Source organism: Wyeomyia smithii, chromosome 3 (assembly GCF_029784165.1).
Source record: "Wyeomyia smithii strain HCP4-BCI-WySm-NY-G18 chromosome 3, ASM2978416v1, whole genome shotgun sequence".
NCBI classification, from domain to species: Eukaryota; Metazoa; Arthropoda; class Insecta; order Diptera; family Culicidae; genus Wyeomyia; species Wyeomyia smithii.
In genome coordinates this window covers 199,164,606-199,181,588 of record NC_073696.1, presented here as the reverse complement: position 1 = coordinate 199,181,588, position 16,983 = coordinate 199,164,606, and the positions used below count along the sequence as shown (strand labels likewise).

General features: G+C 34.8%; 3 protein-coding genes across 4 annotated transcripts in view; all 3 read right to left on the bottom strand.

Moving 5' to 3' along the window:
* Positions 1-16,983, bottom strand: part of LOC129732306 (protein tincar) — a 414,177-nt gene that overhangs the window by 288,073 nt on the left and 109,121 nt on the right. Inside the window, exon 1 of one of the 2 annotated variants that reach the window (XM_055693092.1) lies at positions 6,620-6,637. The exons of the other annotated variant lie outside the window; for it this stretch is intronic. The gene's annotated coding sequence lies outside the window, so the exon portion shown is untranslated. Of the gene's footprint in view, positions 1-6,619; positions 6,638-16,983 lie in introns of those variants that run through there. 2 annotated transcript variants of the gene reach the window in all.
* On the bottom strand, positions 4,789-5,838 carry LOC129728997 (zinc finger protein 681-like). Its single transcript, XM_055687469.1, has one exon. The coding sequence runs from the start codon at positions 5,836-5,838 to the stop codon at positions 4,789-4,791; it is 1,050 nt and encodes a 349-aa protein (XP_055543444.1).
* Positions 9,743-11,159, bottom strand: LOC129728994 (zinc finger protein 681-like). The gene is made up of 2 exons (XM_055687467.1): positions 11,086-11,159; positions 9,743-11,004 (listed from the first exon to the last, which is right to left on the bottom strand). The coding sequence occupies exon 2, from the start codon at positions 10,790-10,792 to the stop codon at positions 9,743-9,745; it is 1,050 nt and encodes a 349-aa protein (XP_055543442.1). The 5' UTR covers positions 10,793-11,004; positions 11,086-11,159.

Genomic DNA, 16,983 nt, shown 5'->3' with positions numbered 1-16,983 from the left:
TTGTTTCTTTTCAACAATAAATGACTGAACCTTTATTAATGAACTATAAATATTTTTTTTAGATTCTTTAGATTTTCGAGATTCGGGGTTAATATAGTTGTGTATCAATCAATCATAGCACTTAGAAAAATCCAAAGAATCAGTATTAATCAGAGCCATTGGATGCCAAGGGAAAAGCCGAATGTAAAACTGAGCAGCCTTAAGAATGTACTCTGCGAACTTTGATATATCTATGTCAACATCGCTGGTAATAATATTTAGAATTACTTGTGAATTTGTCTTCAATTCGCTTTGCAGAACACTTATCCATCACATGACACAGATATATTCTTAAAACCATGGTCAAAACACTGCCGGAAATTGAAAATATGAAGTTTTCCAATGATTTTCAAATGATATGACTCTTGAGTTCAGATTGGTTTGAATGATTTGAAACTACCAGTTTAACTAGAAACATATAGAGTTATAAAAAATCTCATTAACAACATTTTTATGCTTATATAATATTCAATGTCGAATTCGTTTGTTGTGTGTCACTTTTGTTTTAGTCATTATCGCCATTGTCTTTTTGTCGCGTTTGTGCTACTGTACGAAAAATTTGCCAATTTACTGAAAATGACAAAATAACAAAATAAAATAAATAAAATCCTACCTGATGTTTGACACACGAAGAACAATTTTCAAAGCAAACCGATTTTGACACGTTTTTTCTTCTATTTTGACACATATGTGTGAATGTGTTGGTGTCTTCAAAACTGCACTCTGTTTCATTCGCGGACTGTCCGGGACAGAAAAAGGGTAGTCCGGGATAGCCCAGAAAATGAACAACAAATATAATCCACTGCCTACATATTCTGACTCAACAAAGTGTTTTGTTTCGTTTCTCTTTCTCGAAACTGCGTGGCCACGCCTTCAATGCAAAAATCTACGCTTAACTCGATACAAAAGACTGCGTGTAGAAATTTCAACTTCATTCTTTTCCTTAACACGATAGCAAATGGAGCCCTTATACCTGTTCGAAATACACGGTGTATACCAGGCGAAGTGAAATATGTTAAGAGAGTTTGAATACCACAAAAGATCAAAATAATGGTCGCAGTGGTCCAAGTCTTACAAAAAAAGAGAGTTTGAATCAATATTTGTCCTACGTCACCATTTCATCCAACCCCTAGGGTTGTACACCTTGTAGTATTTTTTATATATAACAATAAACGGTATTGGAGCATCGAATGCAACAACAAAAAGGTTAAATTTGATCGGTTTCAACCACATGTAACAAAGGATAACACAACTTCTGGATGCTCATAAGCTGATTTAGTAAGTTTCACACTTCAAAATGAAACTATTCAGAACATGGTTAATGGATTTCAGGTTTTTTGACTTCTGATCAGGTTTTCAATTGATTAAGTCTCATGTGCGTTCCTGTGAAATTTGCTGCTCTAACCGTCGCGAAAATAGAACAGTTGAAAAGCTATACTGATGTTTCTTTTTATGAGTTTGAGCTCTAGTGTACCAACCAGTATAATCTTACAACTTTTCATTTAATATTTTACATATTGAGCAATTCCATAGAAAAAATGGGCAACCAATTTAATCGACCATTTTTGATTTTTTTTTTCACAGGGTGCATATTTTTATGGAAGGACAAAATTATTATCTACAACTTTGCCAAAGAGACTATGCCAATCAAACAAACCGTTTTTAAGATAACAATTTTGTCCTTCCAAAAACAAAATATGCCCCTTGAAAACAAATTTAAAACAAAATTTTTTTTTTCAAAAAAATCATAAACTCTATTTTCTTGATTTTGTATGATCGGTATTCTTTCGAAGTTTTTAAGTTAATTGGTTTTTAAGTTTTCTTTTAACTATTTTTCAAAAATAAATATTTTTTTAGAGTGTATATTTTTTCGGAAAGACAAAACCATTATCTACAACTTTGTCAGAAACGTCACACCGATCAAACAAGCCATTTTGGCCCTAAAAATAATTGTAATCACCAATAACTTTCCAAAACAGCATTTATCTATGGCTTCTCGCAAATGAGTTGTGTTCCAAAAAAAATAAACCAATAGCTCAAAATGGCATCTTTTGCCAATAGAAACGTTCATGCAAAGCTTCAGCCAAATCAAAAATGATAATTTAAGGAATATATTAAAACTGGGACAATTTTTTGTGGAAATGCTCCGTTGGTATTGATAATTCAGCTGGAATATATGAAATAATACTATGTTTAAAATATAGCAAAAGCAAAAGTTAGGATAACTTTAACAGTAGAAAATTTTGAATACGAACTTTTGGAACACACTAGCCAGGATCTGAGATATTCGCGTAAGGGTTTGCAATATTCCCGGGACCCGGGGATGATAAAGTCTAAGCTAAAAATGCTAATAAAGGGTAACAAAATTGAATAATATTTCTCTATCAGTTGCATGAAAGACGAGTTAAAAAATTAACAAAGCATATTCAAATTCACAACAGAAATTCGCGATCGATTTCTACTGCAATGATTAGCAGAAGAGGAGGTATCAGGGTCTTCGTTTCGTCAAACAATCGCTTCAGATTTGCTGACAATTTTCCGTTGGGCCCAAATAATGTAACTTGCCCCCCTCAAACTTCGCTTAAGTCCGCTAAATCACTGTTGTTGTTTGATTTCTAGAATGCTTTCAAACCACCGACTCTAGCGCTTGATACATTTCAATAGAAACAACAATTCTTTCAGTTTGTTGAAGTGAAAGCGTAGTGTTTTTATTAGAGGAGGAAAATATTTGCTATATTTGGTACGGACTTTTTAAGGCGAAATTATTATTATTTCGTTTTGTTAGGGTATTATTGCACTATTGTATAAGAAAATGTAGTCAATCATGAGAAATTTTTCGAGGAACTCTGGAATCCCGGGAATCAATAAAAGGTATTTCTCGGGAAATCGCTCCAAGGGTTGCAAACCGCATCCAACCAACACTATTTGGCGTAAAAATGTATTAAAATATGTTCTAATCCTCAAACTACGCATAACCCAATCAAATTTTCATCACGTATTGCTACAAAGCAAATACGCAACCACAAAAAGCAATCTATGAATCTCCCACTTCTTTTGCTTAACTGTACACAGGATGTCTAGCGCCTGAAAGAACCTGTAATTATCAGAGAATTTGATTTCATCCTGCATAATCCGGAAAAGTGAGGTTATTTTTAGAACTATCAGTGAAGTTTTGCCGTTTCAATTTCTTGCATTTTAAAGTAAAGTTCTATACATGGCTCACATTTTGGACATCCTGTTAGATAATCTGAGCTGAGCGATCATTTTGTTCTATCATTTCTTCGTGTCTGTTGCATCACAAACCACCTTTCGGTTGTTCTTCATAATGTGTTTGACAATTGCCAAAAGTTTCTCAATTGGGTGAAATTGAGAGCAGTTGAGAGGATTTACATCCTTCTCGATGAAATCCACCCCGGTGTTTTAATGCCACTGTAGTACTTCTACGCGGTAGTAGCAGATTGCCAACTCAGGCCCATTTCAAAATTACGAAGAATACGTTTTCAGATACTCCCGATTGTACATCTTGCGATCCGAAGTCCTGGTTTTTTGTACGCAGCTCAAACACGAATTTGAACTTGTTAGGGACATCACCGTGTAGCAGTGGCTTTATAAAAAAAAATTCCAGAAAGCTGCCCATAATCCAGCTTCACGGCCGGTATGTCGTCGTTTGAGCGCTAAATTTTGTTGTTCACCAAACAGAACTGAACAATCCCTAATCATTTTTGATTAGGGTATTTGTTCCATTATTCATCTCATTAAGCCGATGTTCACGAAGAATGCACGGATTAAACACCCAATTTTCACGAAATCATTGAAAAAATAAACAAAATACGCTTACATACTCTTATAGAATCGCCCAGCATTGGAAATTTAGGAAACTCAGCTATTACTCTTTCTGCCGAGATTCGACTATACGACGGCTTGCTCGATGGACCAGCTTCGTTCACCGAAACTAACTGGGAGGCCACGAAATAGGATATCGAACGACTTAGGCAGTGATTTTCTTCGGTAGGTTTTCTGCAGCAGTTTTATGCAAAAACCTGCCGAATAAAACCGCTACCGAAGACGTTAGATATCCAACCTGCACGAACTGTATTTAGGTTCCTGTTCCTGATATTTTAGAAATTTTCATTCGAATAAAAATAACATCAACGTTTTTATATATCCGTGACAATCGTTTCTAGAACTAAACAAAGCTATGTCACATGTACTTATGATTTTGGGTCAGAAAAGCAGTACCTACTCGAACGAGTTAGGAAATCAGAGAATTTGTATTTGACACAAAATGCCTAAACCATACACAGCCAAGCAAGGAAATGCAAAAAAAAACTGTTTCAATTATTTTTTAATGTTTCAATGGAACTTTCTATTTTCGATTTTGGGACACAGTGAAATGTTTCTTCTTGTTAAATGGGAGAAATACCGTTTAACCCATTCCCCAATTCAGCCAATTTTTTATGGTATCTTCGAAAAAGTAAACTTTGACATATCGCATTAACTGTGCATTTATTTGAGGACTTGCAATTGGAACAACAAAAAAGACGAACTAATAGACAAATTTTGAAGCGAAAATAGGAAACCCAAAATAGTGAAAAGAAATATTTTTGTTTTCTGTAAAATATATTAAACTGAAATAACTGTTAAACGGTACAATTTGTTACACTAGATAATTGCTTAATCACTAGATACTAGGTAAACTAGTTATTTGTTTAATTTAAAACATCAGTTTAACAAACTTCGTCTAAGAATCTAATTTTGAATTTCATATGCTGCCATCAGTTTTCCATTACCACCAGGCATCTTCCGACGACGGCGACCCCGATGCAACTCCACTGAACCTTGGTCTTCATGTGCCTGCTCGTGAGCCAACATATGATCTCGGCGGGTGAAACGTTTACGACAATATTTACACTGATGAGCTGGCGTTCCATGATGGGCCGTAAAGTGTCGGTCGCGGTCCTTCACATGAACGTAAGACTTCTCGCATTGGGAGCAAGAAAATTTCTTGTTCTTTGGGTCGTGGTTCAACTTATGTTTTGCTAGCTGCGCCTCGGTCACGAAATACTTGCCACAGGTTTCACATCGAAATGGTCGAGCACTGGCATGGTAAATGACGTTATGTAGTTGAAGGCTTGCTTTGCGGCCGAATTCCTTCTCGCACAACTTACAATACAGTTTGGTGTCGTATGTGAAGCGATTTATCCTACGTGGCATACGGTGTAGTTTATTTTGAGGTACTTCAATGGATTGTTCGTCGGTGCTCTCCGAAATTGTTAGGTTTTGGGACGAAACTGTTGGAGTTTCTTCGACTGGTGAAGCAATTGAATAGGTTACATAACCATCAACAGGTTTCTGATTCTCATCGCACACCGCGGAAGGGCTTTCTACAAATGTTGAAAAGTATTCGACGATATTCGGTTCTCGTTTAACAGGATCATATATTTGGTTGTACGCTGAGTTGTAATCCTGTCCGCATGATTCCACTGATGCTAACGTAGTGTAACTTCCTGCATTCTGGCTTCCGATTTCCTGCCAGTTGGGCGCTACCAGAATTTGGTAAACATTGCTGTCTGGTATCTCAGAAACTGCACCATCAATGACTATGGGGCTCTGCACGGGTGTTAATGTGACGTATTGCTCGTCACTTGATAGATCACATCCTTCCAATGATGTGCTCGACATTCGATCGTAACTGTCAGGTGACGAGTTAGGTGTTATAATATTATACCGGTGAAACTCATCTAACATGAAATTCACACTGGATATTTCATCCAAAACTTCCTGTAGATTGAAATCCATTGTACTGCTTCCTCTGATATTGTAACTATTTTATAAGATAACAGTTTACTAGATAAACTTTAAACTTTGTATGTGGTCATTACATGTTTCTCCGACGCTTTAAGTAGGGTTACGAGCTCCTCTGAGTCTACCTACTTTTGTTGTAGTCTGCTTGCAGTTGTAGTAGGTAGGTCTAATTGTTTACCCAGCAGTTCTCGGATACCGCTAGTAGCGCGGGTAAACTAAAAATGGCGGTAAACAAAAATACAGTGGTGAAGACTGTCAGCATCGCTACTCAGAATACTTTTTCTAATATTTACTACCTGTGACCTGTGACCACGGCAGTTTACTTATTTTCATGAAATAGGAAATATTCGATTTTATGAACAAGCAATTCAAATTAAAACAAATTTTACCACTGTATCTGTTTCAAAATTAGAATTTAACAACGTTTGTGAATAATCCAATCAAAATTTTGAATTGGAACACTTGCTCACTAAAAGCTAATAAAAAAGTTTCTCAATTCTCCATATTGCAATGATTATTGAAACTTTTTTCAGACCAAACAGCAAATTCGGTAATTTGGTAATATGATCCTAATTATGAGGTTTATAAATTTGATAGATGTCAGGTTTCCGGCGTTGGCGTTGCAATGTTAATCCATCACCGAATCAAGCATCGTAAAACTTGGAAGTGGAGTTGAAACGAAACTTGGAATTTTATTTCTTGCCGCAGCATATTTACCATTTCTATCCACACGTAAGCACAAAAAATATTTTAAAGATAATATGCAAAAACTCACCAGAAATCGCTCAAATTATTTTATGATTGGTGATTTTCACGCCAAACACTGATCATGGACTATTTTGTTTAGTAATTCCAATGGCACAATGTTGTTCAATGATTGTTCCTCAGGATAATGTTCTATTTTATCTCCTAGTAGCCCCATACGTTTTTTTTCAGCGAGAAATCTGTCTACGGCTGATTTGGTTTTTACGGGATGGATCCAAACGGCTGAAGTATATCAATACTAATGGAAATAGATGAAGAAAAAAAAATACTAATGGAAGGCCGAAATTTCAATCGGTCGAATCACGACAACTTTTTTGTTGATAGCTTTTTTGTTACAGTTATTTTATATTGATATTGAATGATAGAGCTGGCCGCCATCTTGGATGTCGACGCCATCTTGGATTTCATCAGAAAAACGTTTTTTGAGTAAGTTCGCAACCACTGATTTTAAATTTGACATCACCATTGGAAAGCTTCAAGATACATTCAAAACATTAGTAACATTAGTAGTCTAAGTAACTGATGAGTAGTCGAATGCCCATGGCGAAATCCAAACTGCTCATTTGCAAAAATTTAATTTTCATTGATATGTGTCATAATTCTATTAAGAATCATTATTTCAAAAAGTTTGCTTATAGAAGAGTGTAAACTAAGTGGACGATAACTTGATGCTTCAGCTGGATTTTTCCAGGTTTAAAAATTGGAGTGACTTTGGCATTTTTCCATTTTAAGGGAAGTATTGTTAAATTTTGCGTTTGATTTACGTTTCATCAAAATTACTTGGTTGGGGGAAAACCAAGTAATTCCGTCAAACAATCTTTAATTTCATCAATAGTTTGGTCGTTTGAAGGACCTTTCAAAACAGCCTTTAACGGTCTCTCATTTTTGGCATCATAGGTATAAAACTTGTACATCTTTTCAGTCAAATACTGAAATAGATGCTTATGGTCTTCAAAAGATTTGGCCAAAATACGAATTTCGCCTCGGCGGCCAATTTGAAAATTAACTTTGACATCAGACAGAAATGATGAAAGTTCTGAACGAAAAACTTTAAAATTTGCAACTATTACCACAATATCGGCATTTTGCTCACAATGAGAAGCTTCAAATTTTTTGATCCCCTATAGTAGAAAGAATTTCATACCTATTGCTTTCTTAATCACTCGGAGGAGAAGCCTCACGTTTCCTCGTAGCCGCATCAAAGCAAGCTTTTTTGGTTCGTCCTGGCATTTCAGAACAAAGTTCGCTTAACTTTTACTTTACATAAATTTTGTCAACACAAATTTACACATTAACCACTTGTTAAACAGGAAAAAAAGAGCTTCAATCAACCCATCGTCTGATTCCAACAAGGCTGATTTCCCGGTTAGAAAAATTGAGTTTTTTATTTTCTGGTAAGATTCCAAATTTTGTAATGAGAAGTATGCAACAAAAAAATAAAATCATTTTTCAGTTTTGATTGCAAATATTTTCAGATATATTCATATATTTGTCGCTGTTTTTAGCGAGGAAAACAACATAGGAATGATGCGAAGAATACTCTAATGTGATGAATTTCGAAAGAATGAAATATTTACCTGAATATAAACGACGTTCAATTTAATATAACAATTTTTGTCCTTTCCAGAAAAATAAGCAATTGAATTGAGTTCATAAAAATATACACATGCACTAAGGGCACAAGGCACAAGTGAAAATTTGGTTTCAATTACACTTTCTTCAACTGGAAGTCATAGTACCTTATAGAATTCTCGAATTTATTTCATGAAGTAGACGATAGAAATTTTACCAATAGTCATAGTGGTGTTCTAGAGCACATACCATTACATGTTTTAAATATATACTATTTCGGGAAAAATGTACATGAAGCTAGTTAATTGGAAAATATTATGAAAACTGATCAATTTCACCCCATTCCATGGTATGTACATTCTTGATTTAGATTTTTTTTGAAATGGCGTGATAAAAACGAAAAAAAGGTGTGAGAAAATCGAGCGTGTATTTGACAAGTAGTGATAAAAACGACTGTTGATAGAATCGAAAAAGCACTGTATTTGATAAGTGTTACGTTAGTTGAAAAGGAATTATGAAGCGCATACCCGACCAGAAGAGCATAACTAAAAAATTACAGAATCCTATCAACGCGAGATACAAATAACATATTTTGATACAATTTTGTATTTTTCCATATAATTTTGATGACAAAATTGAATCTGAATGAGTTATAATAACAAAACCTGAAATGAAGTAGTTCTGAAACAAGTCTAACTTATTTTTGAAGTAGAATACTTCTCTCAGGAAGTTCGGCTACATAGGCATGTGAAATGAAAATTTAAAACCGAAAAAAGTGAAAAATATGTCCAATTTCAAATCGGTTCGTATTCGATGAATTTCCTTCGTTCTTGCAGCAATAGATTGGAAAATCTTCTAATATTCTTCCACGATTGAAAATAGTTGTAATTTTATTATTCAAACTATTGTACTATTGAAAATAGTCAAGCCTTGTCAAAACGAAAAATTCGACCTCTGATTGGTCGTTATATGATTGCTTCCCAAGCACGGTCGACAGAATCATATACCTTTCAATTTAAAATATGCTATTTGACCTATATAAGAGCCTGTTTCAGCCGGAGCCGCTCATAATAGTTCTAGACAGCGACAACCAGTGACAGCCTAAACCATAAACAGCCAAGCAAGGAAATGCAAAAAAAAACTGTTTCAATTATTTTTTAATGTTTCAATGGAACTTTCTATTTTCGATTTTGGGACACAGTGAAATGTTTCTTCTTGTTAAATGGGAGAAATACCGTTTAACCCATTCCCCAATTCAGCCAATTTTTTATGGTATCTTCGAAAAAGTAAACTTTGACATATCGCATTAACTGTGCATTTATTTGAGGACTTGCAATTGGAACAACAAAAAAGACGAACTAATAGACAAATTTTGAAGCGAAAATAGGAAACCCAAAATAGTGAAAAGAAATATTTTTGTTTTCTGTAAAATATATTAAACTGAAATAACTGTTAAACGGTACAATTTGTTACACTAGATAATTGCTTAATCACTAGATACTAGGTAAACTAGTTATTTGTTTAATTTAAAAAATCAGTTTAATAAACTTCGTCTAAGAATCTAATTTTGAATTTCATATGCTGCCATCAGTTTTCCATTACCACCAGGCATCTTCCGACGACGGCGACCCCGATGCAACTCCACTGAACCTTGGTCTTCATGTGCCTGCTCGTGAGCCAACATATGATCTCGGCGGGTGAAACGTTTACGACAATATTTACACTGATGAGCTGGCGTTCCATGATGGGCCGTAAAGTGTCGGTCGCGGTCCTTCTCATGAACGTAAGACTTCTCGCATTGGGAGCAAGAAAATTTCTTGTTCTTTGGGTCGTGGTTCAACTTATGTTTTGCTAGCTGCGCCTCGGTCACGAAATACTTGCCACAGGTTTCACATCGAAATGGTCGAGCACTGGCATGGTAAATGACGTTATGTAGTTGAAGGCTTGCTTTGCGGCCGAATTCCTTCTCGCACAACTTACAATACAGTTTGGTGTCGTATGTGAAGCGATTTATCCTACGTGGCATACGGTGTAGTTTATTTTGAGGTACTTCAATGGATTGTTCGTCGGTGCTCTCCGAAATTGTTAGGTTTTGGGACGAAACTGTTGGAGTTTCTTCGACTGGTGAAGCAATTGAATAGGTTACATAACCATCAACAGGTTTCTGATTCTCATCGCACACCGCGGAAGGGCTTTCTACAAATGTTGAAAAGTATTCGACGATATTCGGTTCTCGTTTAACAGGATCATATATTTGGTTGTACGCTGAGTTGTAATCCTGTCCGCATGATTCCACTGATGCTAACGTAGTGTAACTTCCTGCATTCTGGCTTCCGATTTCCTGCCAGTTGGGCGCTACCAGAATTTGGTAAACATTGCTGTCTGGTATCTCAGAAACTGCACCATCAATGACTATGGGGCTCTGCACGGGTGTTAATGTGACGTATTGCTCGTCACTTGATAGATCACATCCTTCCAATGATGCGCTCGACATTCGATCGTAACTGTCAGGTGACGAGTTAGATGTTATAATATTATACCGGTGAAACTCATCTAACATGAAATTCACACTGGATATTTCATCCAAAACTTCCTGTAGATTGAAATCCATTGTACTGCTTCCTCTGTTAGTTTATAAGATATCAGTTTACTAGATAAACTTTAAACTTTGTATGTGGTCATTCCATGTTTCTCCGACGCTTTAAGTAGGGTTACGAGCTCCTCTGAGTCTACCTACTTTTGTTGTAGTCTGCTTGCAGTTGTAGTAGGTAGGTCTAATTGTTTACCCAGCAGTTCTCGGATACCGCTAGTAGCGCGGGTAAACTAAAAATGGCGGTAAACAAAAATACAGTGGTGAAGACTGTCAGCATCGCTACTCAGAATACTTTTTCTAATATTTACTACCTGTGACCTGTGACCACGGCAGTTTACTTTTTTTTCATGAAATAGGAAATATTCGATTTTATGAACAAGCAATTCAAATTAAAACAAATTTTACCACTGTATCTGTTTCAAAATTAGAATTTAACAACGTTTGTGAATAATCCAATCAAAATTTTGAATTGGAACACTTGCTCACTAAAAGCTAATAAAAAAGTTTCTCAATTCTCCATATTGCAATGATTATTGAAACTTTTTTCAGACCAAACAGCAAATTCGGTAATTTGGTAATATGATCCTAATTATGAGGTTTATAGATTTGATAGATGTCAGGTTTCCGGCGTTGGCGTTAATGTTAATCCATCACCGAATCAAGCATCGTAAAACTTGGAAGTGGAGCTGAAACGAAACTTGGAATTTTATTTCTTGCCGCAGCATATTTACCATTTCTATCCACACGTAAGCACAAAAAATATTTTAAAGATAATATGCAAAAACTCACCAGAAATCGCTCAAATTATTTTATGATTGGTGATTTTCACGCCAAACACTGATCATGGACTATTTTGTTTAGTAATTCCAATGGCACAATGTTGTTCAATGATTGTTCCTCAGGATAATGTTCTATTTTATCTCCTAGTAGCCCCATACGTTTTTCTTCAGCGAGAAATCTGTCTACGGCTGATTTGGTTTTTACGGGATGGATCCAAACGGCTGAAGTATATCAATACTAATGGAAATAGATGAAGAAAAAAAAATACTAATGGAAGGCCGAAATTTCAATCGGTCGAATCACGACAACTTTTTTGTTGATAGCTTTTTTGTTACAGTTATTTTATATTGCTTAGTTTTTATGCAAATAATGAACTAAAAAAAAGCAAAAATCGCCGTAAATGTGTAAAATAACTAGTTTTTTTCGTTGAACATTCTGATTGCAAACTATATTTGCAAGGTTACAGAGTTACAGGTTACAGAGTAAGTAGAACAACGCACTTCAATAGTTCAATATCTTTTATTATGAGTTTAAGATACATTTAAATAAAAAAAATAATTCATAATATTTTTCTCCATAACATTTTCACGAACTTTCCTCAATGCAATTATATATTCAATGTCAAATTGATTCTTTTCTGCTAATTCTACAGCATAATTAAGAGAATTTGATGCTTGTTCATGTGAAACTGCAAGATTCACTAGCATAATTGACATCATTTCCACTGATTTCAATCGGCGACTCACTGATAGTAGCATCATCAACGTCATTTGCAGATTCGTCGCTTGATACTTCTTCTTCTTCTTAAACTATTCGCACAATTTCGCTATCCGTCAATCTCCTATGGCAGAGCCTTTCTGCTCCGTATTCTACAGAAATATCTTCTGTGTCACAGTCTGAAATTCCAAGCCATTCAACCAAGGGTAGGTCCAACTTAGTCAATGAAACGATCGCTTTTAATGACCCCAAGCTCCCTCCAAAGTCCTCTGATATATTCGCCATCCACAGCTTTCCATGATTCGTATAACCCAAATATAAAATCCTTCATGTTCACTTTGTTCATAGCTACGGCAACGTCTGAGCCTAACTATCAAAAGAAATTTCGTGAAATAATGGCAAAACAAAATTCTCTTCATATTTTTTTAATAGGGGGAGGGGATGTTTTGTGATGAATTAATTTATTTACTAATATTTATTCAAAATTTTTATTGTGTGTTCTGCCACAAACGGTGACATATCAACACTATTACATATATTTTAAACTTTATTTCATTAAAAGATTGTAATTGCTTCCGCAGTTAAGTGAATATAATTGAAGGAAAATTGTAAACCTACTTGTCAAGAGAAAAAAAGGGGCTTAAAATTAAACCTTAATCTAATCTTACACCTATCTTACTAACTATGAAGTGAGCTAATCGTTGTAATTGAGGATTGCAACGATTTTTGTCGGAACTTATTGATAATTTGGTTTGACATATTTTCTAATGTTTCCACATTAGTAAGCCTGTGTAGTTCATTCGTGCTAAACCAGCGACGACGCTTCAATATCATTTTCAGAAATTTGTTCTGAATCCTTTGAAGCATCTTTTTTCTGGTTGTACAACAACTTGTCCAGATGGGGACTGCATATAACATTGAGTAATTCTCGCTGAAACCGTCCCACTGGTGACATGAGGTTTTTAAAAAACGATATTTTTGTATCTAAATGATTGAAAGTAGTGGAAAAAAGAGAAAACCACTTTGGTTAGTTTATATTGATTCGTTTAAAAGGATTCTACAAAAATTGATTTTTAAGCCATTCTTGATCTTTTCATTGATTTATTTCTCTTGAATTTGTCATCAAACCCCCTGCAACCAACACATCGCTTTAAAGAGGAATGATAGAGCTGGCCGCCATCTTGGATGTCGACGCCATCTTGGATTTCATCAGAAACACGTTTTTTGAGTAAGTTCGCAACCACTGATTTTAAATTTGACATCACCATTGGAAAGCTTCAAGATACATTCAAAACATTAGTAACATTAGTAGTCTAAGTAACTGATGAGTAGTCGAATGCCCATGGCGAAATCCAAACTGCTCATTTGCAAAAATTTAATTTTCATTGATATGTGTCATAATTCTATTAAGAATCATTATTTCAAAAAGTTTGCTTATAGAAGAGTGTAAACTAAGTGGACGATAACTTGATGCTTCAGCTGGATTTTTCCAGGTTTAAAAATTGGAGTGACTTTGGCATTTTTCCATTTTGAGGGGAAAATATGCTAATTCAAAGCATCTGTTAAAAATTCTCACCAAAAAATTTAAAGAGCTTTCTGGAAGTCTTTTGAGGAGGATATAAAAAATCCCATCATCTCCTGGTGCTTTCATGTTTTTAAAGTTCTTGATAATAGTTCGTATTTCATTCAAGTTTGTTTCTAGTACCTCTTCAGGAAGAAATTCTTGAGTGATGATCTGATCATACTTTTGTGATACTTCATTTTCAATAGGACTCATTACGTTCAAATTGAAATTATGAACACTCTCGAACTGCTGTTTAATGTTAGGCTTTAAAAGCGTTTCAGTCACAACTGCAATATGCACACCATAGACTGTTAAAAAATTAAAAAATTTAAAATTTGAATTTAAATTTCATGACAATATTAGTTGTAAATTTTATACCTTTTGAACAGCCTCGTACATCGAGTTACAGTTCAACAAAGCGGACATTAGCTGCAGCATGGATTATTGTAGGTAGTCAATCTTCTCGGGAGTTGGACTACCTAAATCAATACTAGCTGACTATTCAGCACCAAACACGAGAGGCTTGTTGCTGTTTGAATTAGAAATTTTACCTGAAAGGACACTAGCATATGAAATGTCTGGTGGTGCCTGAACAGTATTGAAAGTCTTTTGGTTACCCACATTAATATTATTGACAACAGGTTGTTTTGAATTCCTACGTTGTCTTGAGGAAATAATTTTCGACCTAACAGGACTATCAAAGAAATTTGATTTGTGTTTACCCTCACAATTTACACATTTAAAATTATTGGTGGTCTCTTTCACAGGACAGATGTCCTTTGTGCGGGAAGAGTCACCACAAATCATGCACTTTGTTGTCATATGGCAGTTACGAGTTCTATGACCATAAGCTTGACAATTCCATGTCTCTTGAAGTTTTCCCACTTTATTCGCACGTTTTTTCTAAAAATTTTAAATCACTATACGATCAAAATGTACCAAGTAATTTTCCTGGTGTATTTCAGTATTGTTAAATTTTGCGTTTGATTTACGTTTCATCAAAATTACTTGGTTGGGGGAAAACCAAGTAATTCCGTCAAACAATCTTTAATTTCATCAATAGTTTGGTCGTTTGAAGGACCTTTCAAAACAGCCTTTAACGGTCTCTCATTTTTGGCATCATAGGTATAAAACTTGTACATCTTTTCAGTCAAATACTGAAATAGATGCTTATGGTCTTCAAAAGATTTGGCCAAAATACGAATTTCGCCTCGGCGGCCAATTTGAAAATTAACTTTGACATCAGACAGAAATGATGAAAGTTCTGAACGAAAAACTTTAAAATTTGCAACTATTACCACAATATCGGCATTTTGCTCACAATGAGAAGCTTCAAATTTTTTGATCCCCTATAGTAGAAAGAATTTCATACCTATTGCTTTCTGAATCACTCGGAGGAGAAGCCTCACGTTTCCTCGTAGCCGCATCAAAGCAAGCTTTTTTGGTTCGTCCTGGCATTTCAGAACAAAGTTCGCTTAACTTTTACTTTACATAAATTTTGTCAACACAAATTTACACATTAACCACTTGTTAAACAGGAAAAAAAGAGCTTCAATCAACCCATCGTCTGATTCCAACAAGGCTGATTTCCCGGTTAGAAAAATTGAGTTTTTTATTTTCTGGTAAGATTCCAAATTTTGTAATGAGAAGTATGCAACAAAAAAATAAAATCATTTTTCAGTTTTGATTGCAAATATTTTCAGATATATTCATATATTTGTCTCTGTTTTTAGCGAGGAAAACAACAAAGGAATGATGCGAAGAATACTCTAATGTGATGAATTTCGAAAGAATGAAATATTTACCTGAATATAAACGACGTTCAATTTAATATAACAATTTTTGTCCTTTCCAGAAAAATAAGCAATTGAATTGAGTTCATAAAAATATACACATGCACTAAGGGCACAAGGCACAAGTGAAAATTTGGTTTCAATTACACTTTCTTCAACTGGAAGTCATAGTACCTTATAGAATTCTCGAATTTATTTCATGAAGTAGACGATAGAAATTTTACCAATAGTCATAGTGGTGTTCTAGAGCACATACCATTACATGTTTTAAATATATACTATCTCGGGAAAAATGTACATGAAGCTAGTTAATTGGAAAATATTAAGAAAACTGATCAATTTCACCCCATTCCATGGTATGTACATTCTTGATTTAGATTTTTTTTTGAAATGGCGTGATAAAAACGAAAAAAAGGTGTGAGAAAATCGAGCGTGAATTTGACAAGTAGTGATAAAAACGACTGTTGATAGAATCGAAAAAGCACTGTATTTGATAAGTGTTACGTTAGTTGAAAAGGAATAATGAAGCGCATACCCGACCAGAAGAGCATAACTAAAAAATTACAGAATCCTATCAACGCGAGATACAAATAACATATTTTGATACAATTTTGTATTTTTCCATATAATTTTGATGACAAAATTGAATCTGAATGAGTTATAATAACAAAACCTGAAATGAAGTAGTTCTAAAACAAGTCTAACTAATTTTTGAAGTAGAATACTTCTCTCAGGAAGTTCGGCTACATAGGCATGTGAAATGAAAATTTAAAACCGAAAAAAGTGAAAAATATGTCCAATTTCAAATCGGTTCGTATTCGATGAATTTCCTTCGTTCTTGCAGCAATAGATTGGAAAATCTTCTAATATTCTTCCCAGATGAAGATAGTTGTAATTTTATTATTCAAACTATTGTACTATTGAAAATAGTCAAGCCTTGTCAAAACGAAAAATTCGACCTCTGATTGGTCGTTATATGATTGCTTCCCAAGCACGGTCGACAGAATCATATACCTTTCAATTTAAAATATGCTATTTGACCTATATAAGAGCCTGTTTCAGCCGGAGCCGCTCATAATAGTTCTAGACAGCGACAACCAGCGACAGCCAAACCATACACAGCCAAGCAAGGAAATGCAAAAAAAAAACTGTTTCAATTATTTTTTAATGTTTCAATGGAACTTTCTATTTTCGATTTTGGGACACAGTGAGATGTTTCTTCTGGTTAAATGGGAGAAATACCGTTTAACCAATTCCCAACAGCCAATTTTTATGGTATCATCGAAAAAGTAAACTTTGACATATCGCATTAACTGTGCATTTATTTGAGGACTTGCATTGGAACAACAAAAAGA